At 31.4% G+C, this 13,850-nt stretch overlaps 1 protein-coding gene across 1 annotated transcript in view; it reads left to right on the plus strand.

The window, feature by feature from the left end:
* The window catches only part of LOC111046702 (huntingtin-interacting protein 1), a 71,775-nt gene that overhangs the window by 31,192 nt on the left and 26,733 nt on the right, over positions 1-13,850 (plus strand). Inside the window, exons 6-12 of the mRNA XM_039436593.1 lie at positions 579-760; positions 1,549-1,687; positions 2,718-2,802; positions 3,654-3,742; positions 5,293-5,376; positions 7,553-7,690; positions 10,451-10,483. Coding sequence (XP_039292527.1) covers positions 579-760; positions 1,549-1,687; positions 2,718-2,802; positions 3,654-3,742; positions 5,293-5,376; positions 7,553-7,690; positions 10,451-10,483 — 750 coding nt within the window. The remainder of the gene's footprint in view (positions 1-578; positions 761-1,548; positions 1,688-2,717; positions 2,803-3,653; positions 3,743-5,292; positions 5,377-7,552; positions 7,691-10,450; positions 10,484-13,850) is intronic.

Raw genomic sequence — 13,850 nt, forward strand, 5'->3', positions numbered from 1 at the left:
GCTTTGCGGGGAGAAAAGCCCGTTTCCTCTTCCTTCTTCTCGAAAGATAGACAGAGCTAGGTAGAGAAAGAGAGAGATTGATTGATTGAGTACTTTATTTGTGTAGATTACAATATATACTGGGTTATACACTTATATACAATAGCTTACAATACAGAAAATTTATAGATGAATTTACATAATATAGACTAAGAAATTAATTATTGAACTGTATAAATATGATATGAAAAAGCAATTTGTAATATAATAACTATAGATGATTATATTGTTATGCATCATTTATGTAATAATGTGATGTAACTTCATAAATCGGCGGTGTTTCAACAAAAATAATTGTCGATTCTCCAAGAAGTATATAAGAAATATCCTCCCATTAACACACGACCGGGTCATGAGAGAGAGAGAGAGAGAGAGAGGGAGAGGGAACTAAACGTGATAAGCAAGCACTGTACTCCAATTCCAACCATTGTGTACAAAATATTGAATTTGAAACAAGATCATCTACTTTTAAGATGATCTTCTTGATATTCTCCTGATAATCGAAATTCTAATTGATGTATATTTTTTATTTGCAACAGAATGCGCCGAATTTCCTGGTGCAAGCGGAGTTGGGCACATATGTGACACCTGTGGTGATCCTCCCCCCCGAGGAGGAGGCCCCCTCCCCCTCTACCGCCGACCTGGTCGACATCGGCGCCATCCAAAATGGCTGCACAACACCCACGCCGCACAGCATATCACCTGATATGTTGGCTGAAAGGTGAACATTTATTTATCCATCCATTGGATAGAGCAAACAAACAATAGAGAGCAAACATTTCAATAATCTATTCACAAACTCATCTACGTCTGAGTATGGAGTTCTTTATTGGAGCCTTGTTTTTACATAATTATCTGAATGGGATGATCCATTAATTTGCTGTGATTATCTTTGTTGATTGATTGATTGAGCATGTATTAACCACATTAAATTTTATTTTCTCAGACAAATAATATAAAAATGGAATGTTGAATCATAAATAATTAAATTACTTATTATGAATTTTTGAAGAAATTTGTAAAATTTCTATAGTATACTTGTGTATAATTTCAAAAAAACTTCAAAATAAAATACTTCAGAATAAAATCATAGATGTTCATTGAAGAGTTCAAGGATTAATTCATTGTGAAATATTATTATTTTACTGCAAGAAAAATTGTTTTTTGTAAAGTACTGGTTTAGTTGAAAAAAATCAAGAATAGTATATAGTTCAAATCTGTATTTCGCCATTTATTATAGCGTAGAGATGACTAGTGATTCTTTATAAATATATGATAATCAGTCATATATATATATTATATATATATATAATTGTACATAATGAACTAAAGGAAATCATATATGTTTGCTTTTGAAAGTGTACTACTTATTTTTAGTGCTATCATTATATTCAAGATATCATATTATATATTATAATATTGACACTTGAAGTTATTATTATTTGGTGCAAAGTCAATTTTATTCGTATAAAATATTTATGACTATTGTGTCAATGTCTTTGTTCACAGAGATAATTTAATAGAGCACCTTCAACATGAAATTAGTAGACAACGATCCGAAATAGAGCATATATCGTTAGAACACCAAGAAACCATTTCGCGACTCTCGGAAAGAATAGGAAATTTAGAATTGCAACTAGCTAGGAAGGTAAGTACCTCTTCAATGGATTCATCATACCTGTAAAAAATAAAGGAAATTTTGTTCTCATTTAATTGTATTGTTAAAGCGATTGCTTTTTCATAATATTCATTCGAATTTTAAAGAAATCTATTTTCATAAGTCAACTTATTTTCTGCTGTTCATATGAGCCATGGGCTTTAGCAGTCCACACATTAATGTTGATATTAATAGACTTAGGTCCATATGCACCATCTGAGCTTGACGTTAATCCAGGTTTACATGAAGATATGATAATAAATTATAATAAAGCTGGGTTTTCGTTTGTGCGTAAATGCCGTCGTCGACCACGACAGGGAGAGAATCACAGATTGGGTGGATTTCAAATTTGTCTAAATAACCTAAAAATTATGTTTTAATGAGGCAGGTTGAGCTTATAGTTTTTTATACTTTTAAAATGGCAATATGTTGATATTACATGTATTTGAAATGTTTGATTCTTGAATAAAAAGACAAATAATAATGAAAAGTTATTTGATCAGCTATTTTAGCACACTTGAAATTTGGACAATATGAATATCAACAATGCTTGTCACCGTCGACTGCGGAAATTTACGCACAAACGAAAATGCACCTTAATGTGTTACATTCCATGTTTAAGCGTACAGCTGATCTCAGTTCAAATCGATAACCGAGGTGGTGCATGCGGTCCCTACAGTTTTCAGTGGGCTTCTAACCATCGAGAAATTATTTTTGAAAGGACATAACTAACAGTCAGTGGAGTTTAGCTTGCGATTATATCAAGATCGCTCTACATCGAGTACCATACTATATGGCTCCATTTTTGCAGATGAAGCTAATAAATCAATGCAGATATGATTTTCAAATTGATTATTTTATTACAAAAACGATACACACCTTTCTATGTTTATCTAGTGATGAGCCCTAATCATTTTTTCAGATGTTACCGTTTTACAATTAACTCCAGATAAATTTAATATTTTTTTTCTTTGAAAGTGATCTATTTATGAAAACTAAAAATCGTTGTAATTTGTTGTAGGATAGTGAACTTGCTCAAGAAAGGCTGGCAAAAGAAGATTTGCTTGCTCAGACTGAGGGTGCTTCCCGCTGTGCCGAGGCTGAAAGTCAGCTAATAAACTCTGTTATTGATCCTTGTTAGAGTTATTATAAGTTTATTAAATGATCCTTATAGAGTTTTTATAACAGTTTATTATAGTGATATGCCTTAATAAATTATTACCATGTTGAGACTGTGGAATCTTCAAGTTTGTTATTCATAAAAGATTTAATTTATTATTTTCATTGAAGTCAAAGTTACATTACAGATATTCGCTTTATTAATTTATGTCAGTTTATATTATTATTAATTTTAATTTATTCAACTTGATAGGTTTTCTTATATATTATCACTAGTTTTCAAGACACGACCAGTCTGCTATTATTATTTGTGTCTGCATCATCTTTTCATGAATAGATTTTTAAAACCAGAATGTTCACGAAACAGTTTAATCCTTACTCCCCTCCTCTGTACCACTAAAGTTCCACTATCCTGGATTATCCCCTGCTAGTAGAATGGGGTATTATAGAAGTCTCCAAAACTCTTATAGTTGAGTTAGAATGTCTCAAATCAGAGTATCTGATTCACTGTTATACTCTTGAATTACAAGTTTTGCTAAAATTGTTAATTATTTTATTCTTTCTACTTTCTTCCTTGTCCTTCATTCTTCCTTCTTTCGTCTGTTCTATTAGTATTTTCCAATGCTAATTTAATTTAAAAGAAATTAACTAAATAGAATATACATAGTACGTCGTTTGAATTAATAAAGTACATAATTTTTGTATTTCATCCAATGATTTTAATCTTCTGATTTATTGAAATACGAAGAAACTTGAATCTCTTTATTCTTGAAAGCTATATGTTTAGGATATAATGCATTTATTTATTATTAAAGTAGCCTTTCATACTATTTTTCAGAGAGAGCTAAGACTATAGAAGAAAAATTCCAAAAACTGAAAGAGGTGTACACGAAACTACGAGAAGAACATATTCAGTTGATTCGACAGGTAATTCTTCTCAATTTCTATTGAAAATTTGTTCTTCAGGTTATCTTTGTAGTTCTTGTACTCCAACATATTATTATTCTCCCTTGATTTCTTACTTTTTCTATTTTAATAATCAAATTTGTTTTCATTGGTTACATAGATTGAGATCAAACAAAAAATAGAAGAATCTTATACTTGAAGACTGTGCTCGAGTTATAATTTGAATGTAATGATAGAAGAATAATAATGAAGCTGCAAACACTGGAAATCTATGCTTATAAAATTGTTCGATTGTAAATTTTCAATTCAAAATAAAATTATTTTGTATTCTATTCTTATTATTCCTAGTCGAGACGTAGTTGTCATAACTGAAAGACGATTGGTAAATAATTTCAATTTTTTTTTATAAAATCAAATCATTTGACGTTTTTTTAATAGGAGCTGCATCCCTTGTATTACCATGTTTTGGAATAGAAGTTAATTTTACTCTCTGAACAGTATCAATTGAAATGTCTATTAAGAGTTTGGAACTAATCTTGTAGATCACCTGTAACTAGAAGGGTTGGCTGTATCCATCATTTCAACTTCGAATCAAACACTTTTAAAAAATATGTACATATTTATTTCACTTGGAAAAATAAGTAATAATTCTTCTCTTTTCTGGACACAGAAAACTTCACCTATTAACTACAGTAAACTAATATCATATCATCTTTTTTTTAAATTCTACGTGTTCATTTCGTATGATTGGAAGTGGTTGTCGATCCAACCAAATCTTTTCTCAATAAATAATCAAGACTCCAATTTCCTACCATATTCATTGACATCATTGCAACCGGAGTCACGACTTTTCAATATCTAACTGTGTCATTATCACTGTTGAACTAATTGCCAATTCATAGTTTCTCAAATTTCTTTCCCCTTTTTTCAAACCACTCATTTCTATTCTAACCAATCATCACCTAACTCATTTGAATAATATTCTGAGTCAAGTCTCCATCTCTAATAAGAATTACTATTCATTTTACATAATATTATTTATAATTGAACTGAGTCAAGATTAATGTTTATTATCTTCAATATTAAACAAGGTGCAATTCTAGAATGTTAGTGGCTCAAATAATATATTTTTCATTTTGAACATGTACAATTATAATATGTATTATCAAAGTTTAGTAAACGTAATCTAGTGCTCTGTCAAAAAAAACATTAATATTATGTAAAGTTTTCAACCATACCAAGCCTTACAATGTAACTGTTGTACACACACATTGACAGTAAATTGAAACTTAAAATGTCATCCCAATTCTATTCTCCCACAATAGCTAATAATTATTGTAATTAAATTATTTATAGTACCATATTTTAGTCGTCACAAATTGCAGTTCTAATGTATTACGGACTTTCATTGTAACTGTTCCATCATCGATTAACTAGGTGACATTTTAAATTTTAACGTTGAGTAACTTAACCTAAACCCTTCATCCCATTTCAGTAATATTTTCTTCTTAGCAAAATCTCCTGCTATAAAGGTATCGATTTAGGTTGAAATGGTGAGATTTGTTTTGCAGAAAGCCGGAGTGGACAAAGCCTTGCGGGGCTCTGACAAAATGACAAAATTTGCCAGGGCGGCTAACAATCTCATTTTGACCATAGTAAGAGGCCTTCGTTATCAGTTACCAGTACCTCGCTTGCATGACCACGGTGTAGGGCACTACTACACGTTACGCTACATACACGGTCAATATTATTGTATAATATTTTTGCAGTTCAGGTAGATGTCAAACAACTAAGTGACACTTTTATGTACATAATATAGTCTCGAATATTTTGCAGGAGTATTGGCCGTGTATGATGTCGATACTGTCTTGTTACAAACCGGATGAGATGTGTCATCTTCAATAATACTTAAATTTTTTTGGAGAATAAGGCCCATTTTTTAGACACTCATTAAATCTAATTGGCCATAAATCTATATTCAATGAATAGGTTTAATGGTTTTATCCAATTTAATAAATTTTATGTTGCTTTCCATGACGAAACACTATATAATAACTTTATTTTAGTTCAGACACTGTGTAACTTATAAATATTTGAAAAACACTTACTTTTGTTGGAGTATTGAGGAATGCATTTCACTCCTGAAGAGGAGCTTCATCAGCCTGAGACCAGGGGCGTTTGCTTTTATAGGTTGGACTGTGGCCATTATGTACACATTTCGGCCACACAGTCCAATCCATAAAAGCAAGCGCCCCTTGTGTCAGGCTGATGAAGCTCCTCTTCAGGAGTGAAATGCATTCCTCAATACTCCAACAAAAGTAAGTGTTTTTTTTCAAATATTTACAAGTAACACAGTGTCTGAACTATAACAAAGTTAATGAATTTCCTAGAAATTTGACTTCATTTTTTTTTAAAGATTTGCTTTTTTGGGAGGAAACATAGCTATAATAGATATGCTCAACTCACACTTACGCGACTCAGTTCGAAAAGAGACTCGACTCTAGTCGAGAGCATGTGTTTCCAAATGGTGACACTCAGACCAGTCGATTCTAGTCTCCGTGACGTCACGCGAGTCTCTTCTCGACCTGAGTCCCATAAGTGTGAGTTGAGCCTTTATGTAATGTTATTGTACAGCTCTGATATCAGAGAAATACTCAGGGTTTTTGACAATACGACGCAACTAAACCATGTATACAACAATTACTGGGAAAAAACTCCGTTTTCATGAGTATGAACCGAGCAAAATGCAACAGAAAACTTTAGCCCCATGCCCCAAGCCCCATGTATTGTCATTGATTCTTCAAAAACCTTTTACATTTATCTTGTATTTTTTTCTTTGAAGGCTGACTCATCTCATTCTGTGTGTTTCTAGACTTTTTGTATAGATCGCGCAATAATTTTCCTTCTTTCATTATGTGAAAAAATTATAGTTTTTGGGTGCTGCAGGGCTGAGGGTTTAGCGGGGTACAAGGGTAAGAGTAGCATGCTGCTAAAGAAACGTCACCATTATACAAAAAGCAGCTTCTACAAAAATGTTTATGACCTTGTAGAAACGATTTCTCTTCTGAAGTTTAAGCAGTCATTTTGGTGAATCAATTTATTCATTTTAGTTTCTTCAAATTAACTTACGCTAACTCCTTTGTAGTACTTATAAATTTTATTTTGAGTGCTCAAAACACATAATTCTGAAACTTTCAACAAAATCATCCAGTTCACTTGAAAGGTGTATTCAATTTCAGCTCCGAGCAATTTCAATCTGAATGCTCAGAAAACATAAATTTGAAACTTTCAACAAAAACATTCACTTGACTTGAAAAAATGTATGATAAAAATATTCAATTTTAACTCCGAAGAAAATCGGCTTGAAAATAGCTTGTACAGAAATTGAATCAGTTGTGGTAAAGGGTTGAAATGCAGGGTAGAGTTTCAAAATGCAGGGTAAATTGTTAAAAAGATACTCAAAAATATTCCGTATATTTCTTGTATAAATGCGAGTTTAAAGGTCCGGGTAATCTAATCTATAATATGCATGACATTCTAGGGTATTTTTGAAATTTATGACATGCACTTCTAGTCAAAAATTTCACCAACATGTTTGCTATCCACTGCTAGCTACTCTTCGTTTACATGGTGCTAGTTGACTAGACTAAACACTAGGATCATGTAAAAGTGGCATTAGGTAAGCTTTCTAAACACCTGACTTGGACTCGTTCCTTTTTCATTAATATTATTTCATTTTCTATTATTTTTCATTAATATAATTCGTTTCTCCTTATTATATTTTATTAGAATTATTTTTATAATCTATAATTTTCCGTATTTTCAACGTAGAAAGCCGATGTGGACAAGCAATTGGTGAATGTTCGAAACTTGGACCTGGAAAATAGTGAGAAAACTCGACTAGAAGAAGTTTTAGAAGAATTGGCAACACTGCAAGCGTCGGCGGATGCTGCGAGTGAACAGAATCAGGTTGGTCTAAATAAAATTAATTAAAATTGACCATGTATCTCTATAGAATTTGGCAGGAATGATTCAGAATTTGTAATCTCTCTTGTTTTCTGAATATATGTTTACAAATTCTGAATAAAATCCTTCAAACATCTTGTAATAATCTCTTTTGTAGTTCATTCTACGTTCTATGGAAACCTACTATCCTGTTTGATATTTCTCTAAAAATTGAAATAATTTTTCTTACAAATCTTGAAACAATATTCAATTTATCTTGTGTATACATTTTTTGTAAGCTGAAATTTGAAATTAGATATCAATTTTAATCTCATTTAAATACAATCCAGTATCGAAAAAACGAATTAATTAAAATTGTATGGAGACAATTTGTCTTTGATAGAAGTCTAGATTCAGGAATGAAACGCATCTTGAAGTGAACAAGTCTTTAAAAATGTTCAAATGTGACTATCAATAGAAGGACTATTAATTTTGTAGTCATTTTCTGTTTTCAATTTGCTAAACTCTGAAACCACATTTGTGAAAAATATTGAATTTTTTTATTTCTCTTTTTCAGTTACAAAGGGATGTGAGTAAAATAAATTTGAGAATAATAATTAAAAATTTGCACTGAATTCACTGTAGTAGAATCCACCACAATACACAGTAAACAGTTTTATTGAATCAATATTCCCATGAAAACTATTACCAAACATTTTACTTTATAACCTTTAAACTATTTTATCAACTATTCAGCTTTGTAAATGGCTTATGTTTGTAATTCCCAAAAATATTACCTCATTGTTCCGTATTGCTCATTGAAAAAGTTTGTATTTGTTGAAATTCTTTCAATTGTCAATAGTTCTCCATTTTATTATATCCTTAGTTTCAAAGTATATATTGTTATTTAGCCGTTCCTCAATAACATCTTAGATTCTAGTTTAAACACATTGAACTATGTAGTCTACTCACCTCAACAGTATCACTATGGTAGAACATTCACACTTTTGTACAATCACTCAACAGTTTTATTTTGTAATTTGATTTGATGATTCAATTGCTCAGATAACTTTGAGTCAGTTCAAGTTGAAATCAAGGTGTTGCACATTCTTTTCTTCATACAATTGTCATTAATAACCCTAGAATCACAGTTGAAATACCACATTATTTAATGTGATAATTCAGGCTCTATTAGTTTCATACTTAGTATGTTATGTTTCTATTATTTTATGTTGTTACTAATTTATAAGTTTACACTTGACACATTTACTGGTATGTTGTTGAATTTCTCCATATTGAAGGTCTTTACACACCTAGAGTAACGTAGCTATAAATTTGATGTCTCTTGAAGACGTAGCCGACGTATATTCTAATGTTAATCAATCTGTATTCTACACCACCTTAGCGAAGATTCTACATTGGGAGATTGGACGGCTACGTCTTCCGAAGACATATTTCTAGCTATGATAAACTAGGTGTGAAAGGACTTTGAGATGAAATTAATCTGATATTGACATTTTACCTCAATAAACTATAAGTTTTATCACTTCCTATTAATTTTATATCAATGTTTAATTTTGTAAGTTTATAACTCAACTCGGAGTTTGGGGAAGTCGTCAACTGAAAATGATTTTGTTATTCTGATGATAATTTTCTCCAAATCATGAATAAAATACGTTAAATGATTTTTTAAACCGGAAATTTCCAAGTCTTTCTATATGCAAAATTTCAAGTTAAGGATGTTCGGTACACCTTTTTCATTTTTATTTAAATTGGATAATCTTTTTCAATATAATTGTTAAGATCATTATAAAAGTGAGAAAAAGTGGCAACTGAAAATTTAAAGTGGTCGAATAAGCGAGTTGTGTGTTGAAGGGTTAAACTCTGTTTTCTTTCCAGATCTTAAACGGTTTCGAATTTTCCATTGTAGTTTCTTTTAATACATTCATTATATCATTGGCTTTGTTCTAATATGCGATTTTTCGCGATTAATGCCAAAATAAACAAGTTATCGAATTTACAAAAAATGTTACTTTTTTATTTATGAACGATATGGGGAATAAAATGTTTTAGTTTGGTAAGAAACATTTTTTGAATTTTTAAGAGAAGTTGTAATAATATAGTCGAAACCGTTTATGATCTGGAAAGAAAACGGAATCTGGAAAATTAGCACTTCAACAACCAAACTCGCTTATTAACCACTTAAAAATTTCAGTTGCCACTTTTTCTCGATCTTAACAATTATATTGAAAAGATTATCCAATTGAAATAATAAAAAAAGTGTACCGAACATCCTTAATGAGTTCAGTATTTCAGAGGTGATGATGCGTCATTCGTGTATTTCCTATCCCGTACATGTTTAAGCCAATTCTTTTCTTCATAATGTTATAGATAAAAATTATTAATGTAGTTGAGACAGCTCATAGATCTTTTAAGAAGGAGAAACATTTTACAGATGGGTGACAAGGCACTATTTTAAAATTATTATTCCCACTACAGTATGTAGTTATACGATACATTTAATACTGTGCCACTGTACCACAAGTTTCCAAATCGTACTAAATTCATATTCAGATACTGTACGACCATTTCCATTTTCAAGCTCTTCAGCTAAAGTTCTCTCAAGTGTGAGATAAGAGTTTCCCATCTCACAACGGCCTGTTACATCTCTTAATTCAATGTGAGACAGTGGTTCAGAAAAAGTGCTGATATTTTATTTGCTCTTGCTTGTGAGTGTAGCATTTTAATCAAGATTTATTTCATAAAGTATTGCTGTTTTTCTAGGCTTTGGCTTCAAAAGTCGACTGGGTCGAAAAATAAACATAGATAGTTTACTTGACTAAAATTATAACCAAATTAAAATCCTATCATTTATAAATCAATTATTATTATTGCAAGTAATATAATTTCTTAGATAGGAAGATGAGCTCAAGTAGAACACCGAAGGTTAGTAATAGAAATGTAAACATAGCGGGAGTACTTACGCGTTCCCAAAACCAAAATTCAAAAACGCCAAAACCAAAACCCCAGTTCTTCAAACTACTTTAGCCGAAAAAGTTGCTCAACTACAAAGTAGCCACACTAATTTAAAAAACCAATTAGAAGTAACTCTAAAAACGTCTGAGGAAGAAAGGTTAGGGATGGTAGAAGAAATTAAATCTTTGGAACTGATTATAAAATTACAAGATGAAGACCATAAAAAAGAAATACTAAATCTAAAAAATCAATGTAGTCTAATGTCGGAGGAAATAAAGAAACTAAAATCTAAATTTGATAATACTAAATGTATGATAGAACCTCCGTCCAAATGCAAAAAAATAGAATCTAACCTAAATGATGGGAAATGCTCTGAAAATGGTCGAAATAAAACGTACAGTGAGGTTTTGAAGACAGCAACCAAAAATATAGCTGAGGGAAATAAAGATAGGAAAGGGAGAGTTCTGCTACTGACGTCCAGTCATGGACGTGATTGCAGTGATCTCCTTGATAAAAGATTAAAAATAAATTTGATGTCCAATGTTTTTTCAAGCCAAGTGCATCAATTAATGCAGTTGTAGAGTCAGCTAGGGAACAAACTAAAGACTTTGATGAAAATGACTATCTAATTGTACTGGGTGGCTCAAATAATATAAATGAACCTAACTTGAATCATCTTCCTCAAGTAACAGAAAAAATCAAGGAAATTGTGCCACTCAGCAAAAAAACAAACTTAATAATAAGTACTATTCCTAATAGGTTTGATAGGCCAGAATTAAATGAAGCAATCAATTCGACAAACAAATCAATCCATAATACAATCAACAGCCTAAAAAATAAGAATTCTAAACAACTGGGGATTTGTTTTCTAAATGAAAGGCTGAAAAGACATAACTTCACTAATCATGGGTTGCATCTAAATCGATCTGGCAAAGTAATCTTTTGTAATAGATTGGCAGAGCTGATTGAAAGCCGTTTGCAATCCTCTGGTTTAAAAACAGTCAAAAAAACAAATAACGATTTTTTAGTAAATTGGCTCAAAACAGGGAAAGGGAAATAGCTACAAATGCTAGAGATAGAGTAGCACAAGATGGTAAGGTTTTTAGTATTTATCATCAAAATATTCAGTATCTTCGCAACAAAATTGACAGATTAGAAGTATTTCTTAAACAGGAGGATCCTGACATTGTTATTTTCACAGAGCATGGCTTAAAAATAAAGGAAATAAATCAAGTTAGGATTCCAGGCTATTCACTGAGATCAGAATTTTGTAGAATAGCTCATAGAAGTGGTGGTGTATGTATATTCACTAGCAATGCTAAACATACCCAAACTTATGAACTGGATTTTGTTAAGAGATTTTCTGTTGAGATGGATTTAGAGGTGACGGGACTAAGGTTAAAAATTGATGATCGATTTGAGGTAGCAGTGTTAGGTATCTATAGGTCACCAAATGGAGACTGGCAAAAATTTTGTGAGCTGCTCCATACACTTTTGGAAATTACAACCGCTCGTTTCACAAATGTTATAGTAGTAGGAGATTTCAATACCGATTTTGCCAGGCAGGATAAAATGACAGAGGATATTAGAGATATTATTAATATGAATAATTTAGAAATTAAGGTCCACGAATATACAAGAGTAACTCGAACTTCACAGACAATTATTGATAATATCCTCACAAATATAGAAGGTTGTAATGTCAGGTTAGGTAGCTCAGATCTATCAGATCATAACTATCAAATTTTAGATGTTAAGTTGCAGGGCCAGAATCCAAGCAGAAAAAAAACTTTTGTGAAAGAAATTCAGCAATATGAGCTAGGAAATATAAATTGTTTGAAGCAGGAACTGCTTCAAGAAAATTGGAGTAGTGTTTATAACAGTTGTAACCTAAATTACAAATATAAGCAATTCATTGATACTCTAAGATTTCACATTAGTGTATGCTGTCCGATAAAAAAAGTCAAAGTAAAAAGTAAATTAAACAAAGTAGATGAATGGATAACTGAAGATATTCTTACTCAAAGAAATATTGTTAGGGAAGCTTATGAGGAATTTAAATTAGTGAGGGATGTTCCGAGTGAAGTCAAATACAAATGTCTAAAGAAAAACTATGCAAAAGAAGTGAGGAAAGCTAAGTGTAAGAAAACAGCTGAAATATTAACAACTAGTACCAATTTTAACTCTGCTGTTTGGGAGGTAATTAATAGAAATAGGAGAGCAGCTCAAAAAGATACAGTTACTAATGTCCCTAGGATAATCGATGAACATGGAAATTATATGGATGATAGTATAGACATTTGTAACTTTTTCAATAAATATTATCAACAGGTTGCATATAATCTCCAAAAGTCACTGAACACTAATACTTATAATACAACTACATTAAATGCTGAGCCAATTGAAAAGGTATTTAAATTTCATCCATTATCAAGAGATGAGTTGTCAAGAATAATAAAAAATTTGAATAACAAAAAAACAGTAGGATTGGATGGGGTCTCAAGCAAAATTTTAAAAGAATGTGAAAATGAATTACTGGACCCTTTATTGCATCTCCTTAATACTTCACTAGAGCAGGGTATTTTCCCTGATGATCTGAAACAAGGAAAAATTTTGCCAATTTTCAAGAGCGGTGATTCTGAGAGAGTTGAAAATTATAGACCCATTAGTATTCTAAATGTAATAAGTAAAATTTTTGAAAGAGTAGTTTTAAATAGGTTATTGATGCACCTGGAAGAAATTAATTCATATGTGATGAACAGCATGGGTTCCAGAAAGGGAAATCTACTAAGACTGCAATAGTATCCCTTGTTGAAAGACTAATAGATATAATAGATTCAGGTGAGAAGGCAGCCGCAATATTTCTTGATTTATCCAAAGCTTTTGATTGTGTGAACCATAGAATATTATTGGAAATACTAAAAACTGTAGGTGTGAATGGTATAGAACTAAAATGGTTTGAATCATATCTCATAGGTAGAAACCAGTGTGTTGAGCTTACCAAGGTGGATGGGAATGAAATAGTAAAAATTAAATCTCAAAAACTGGAGGTCCAGGCTGGAGTACCTCAAGGCTCAATTCTGGGTCCCTTACTGTTTCTGTTGTATGTGAACCAATTACCAAAAGAGTTAAAAGATCACAGAGCTCTGTTGTTTGCTGATGACACATCGCTTATCTTTAACAATTATTTATTAGATAGTCTAGAAAT

The sequence above is a fragment of the Nilaparvata lugens genome, chromosome 10, assembly GCF_014356525.2.
Source record: "Nilaparvata lugens isolate BPH chromosome 10, ASM1435652v1, whole genome shotgun sequence".
In the NCBI taxonomy this organism is placed as follows: Eukaryota; Metazoa; Arthropoda; class Insecta; order Hemiptera; family Delphacidae; genus Nilaparvata; species Nilaparvata lugens.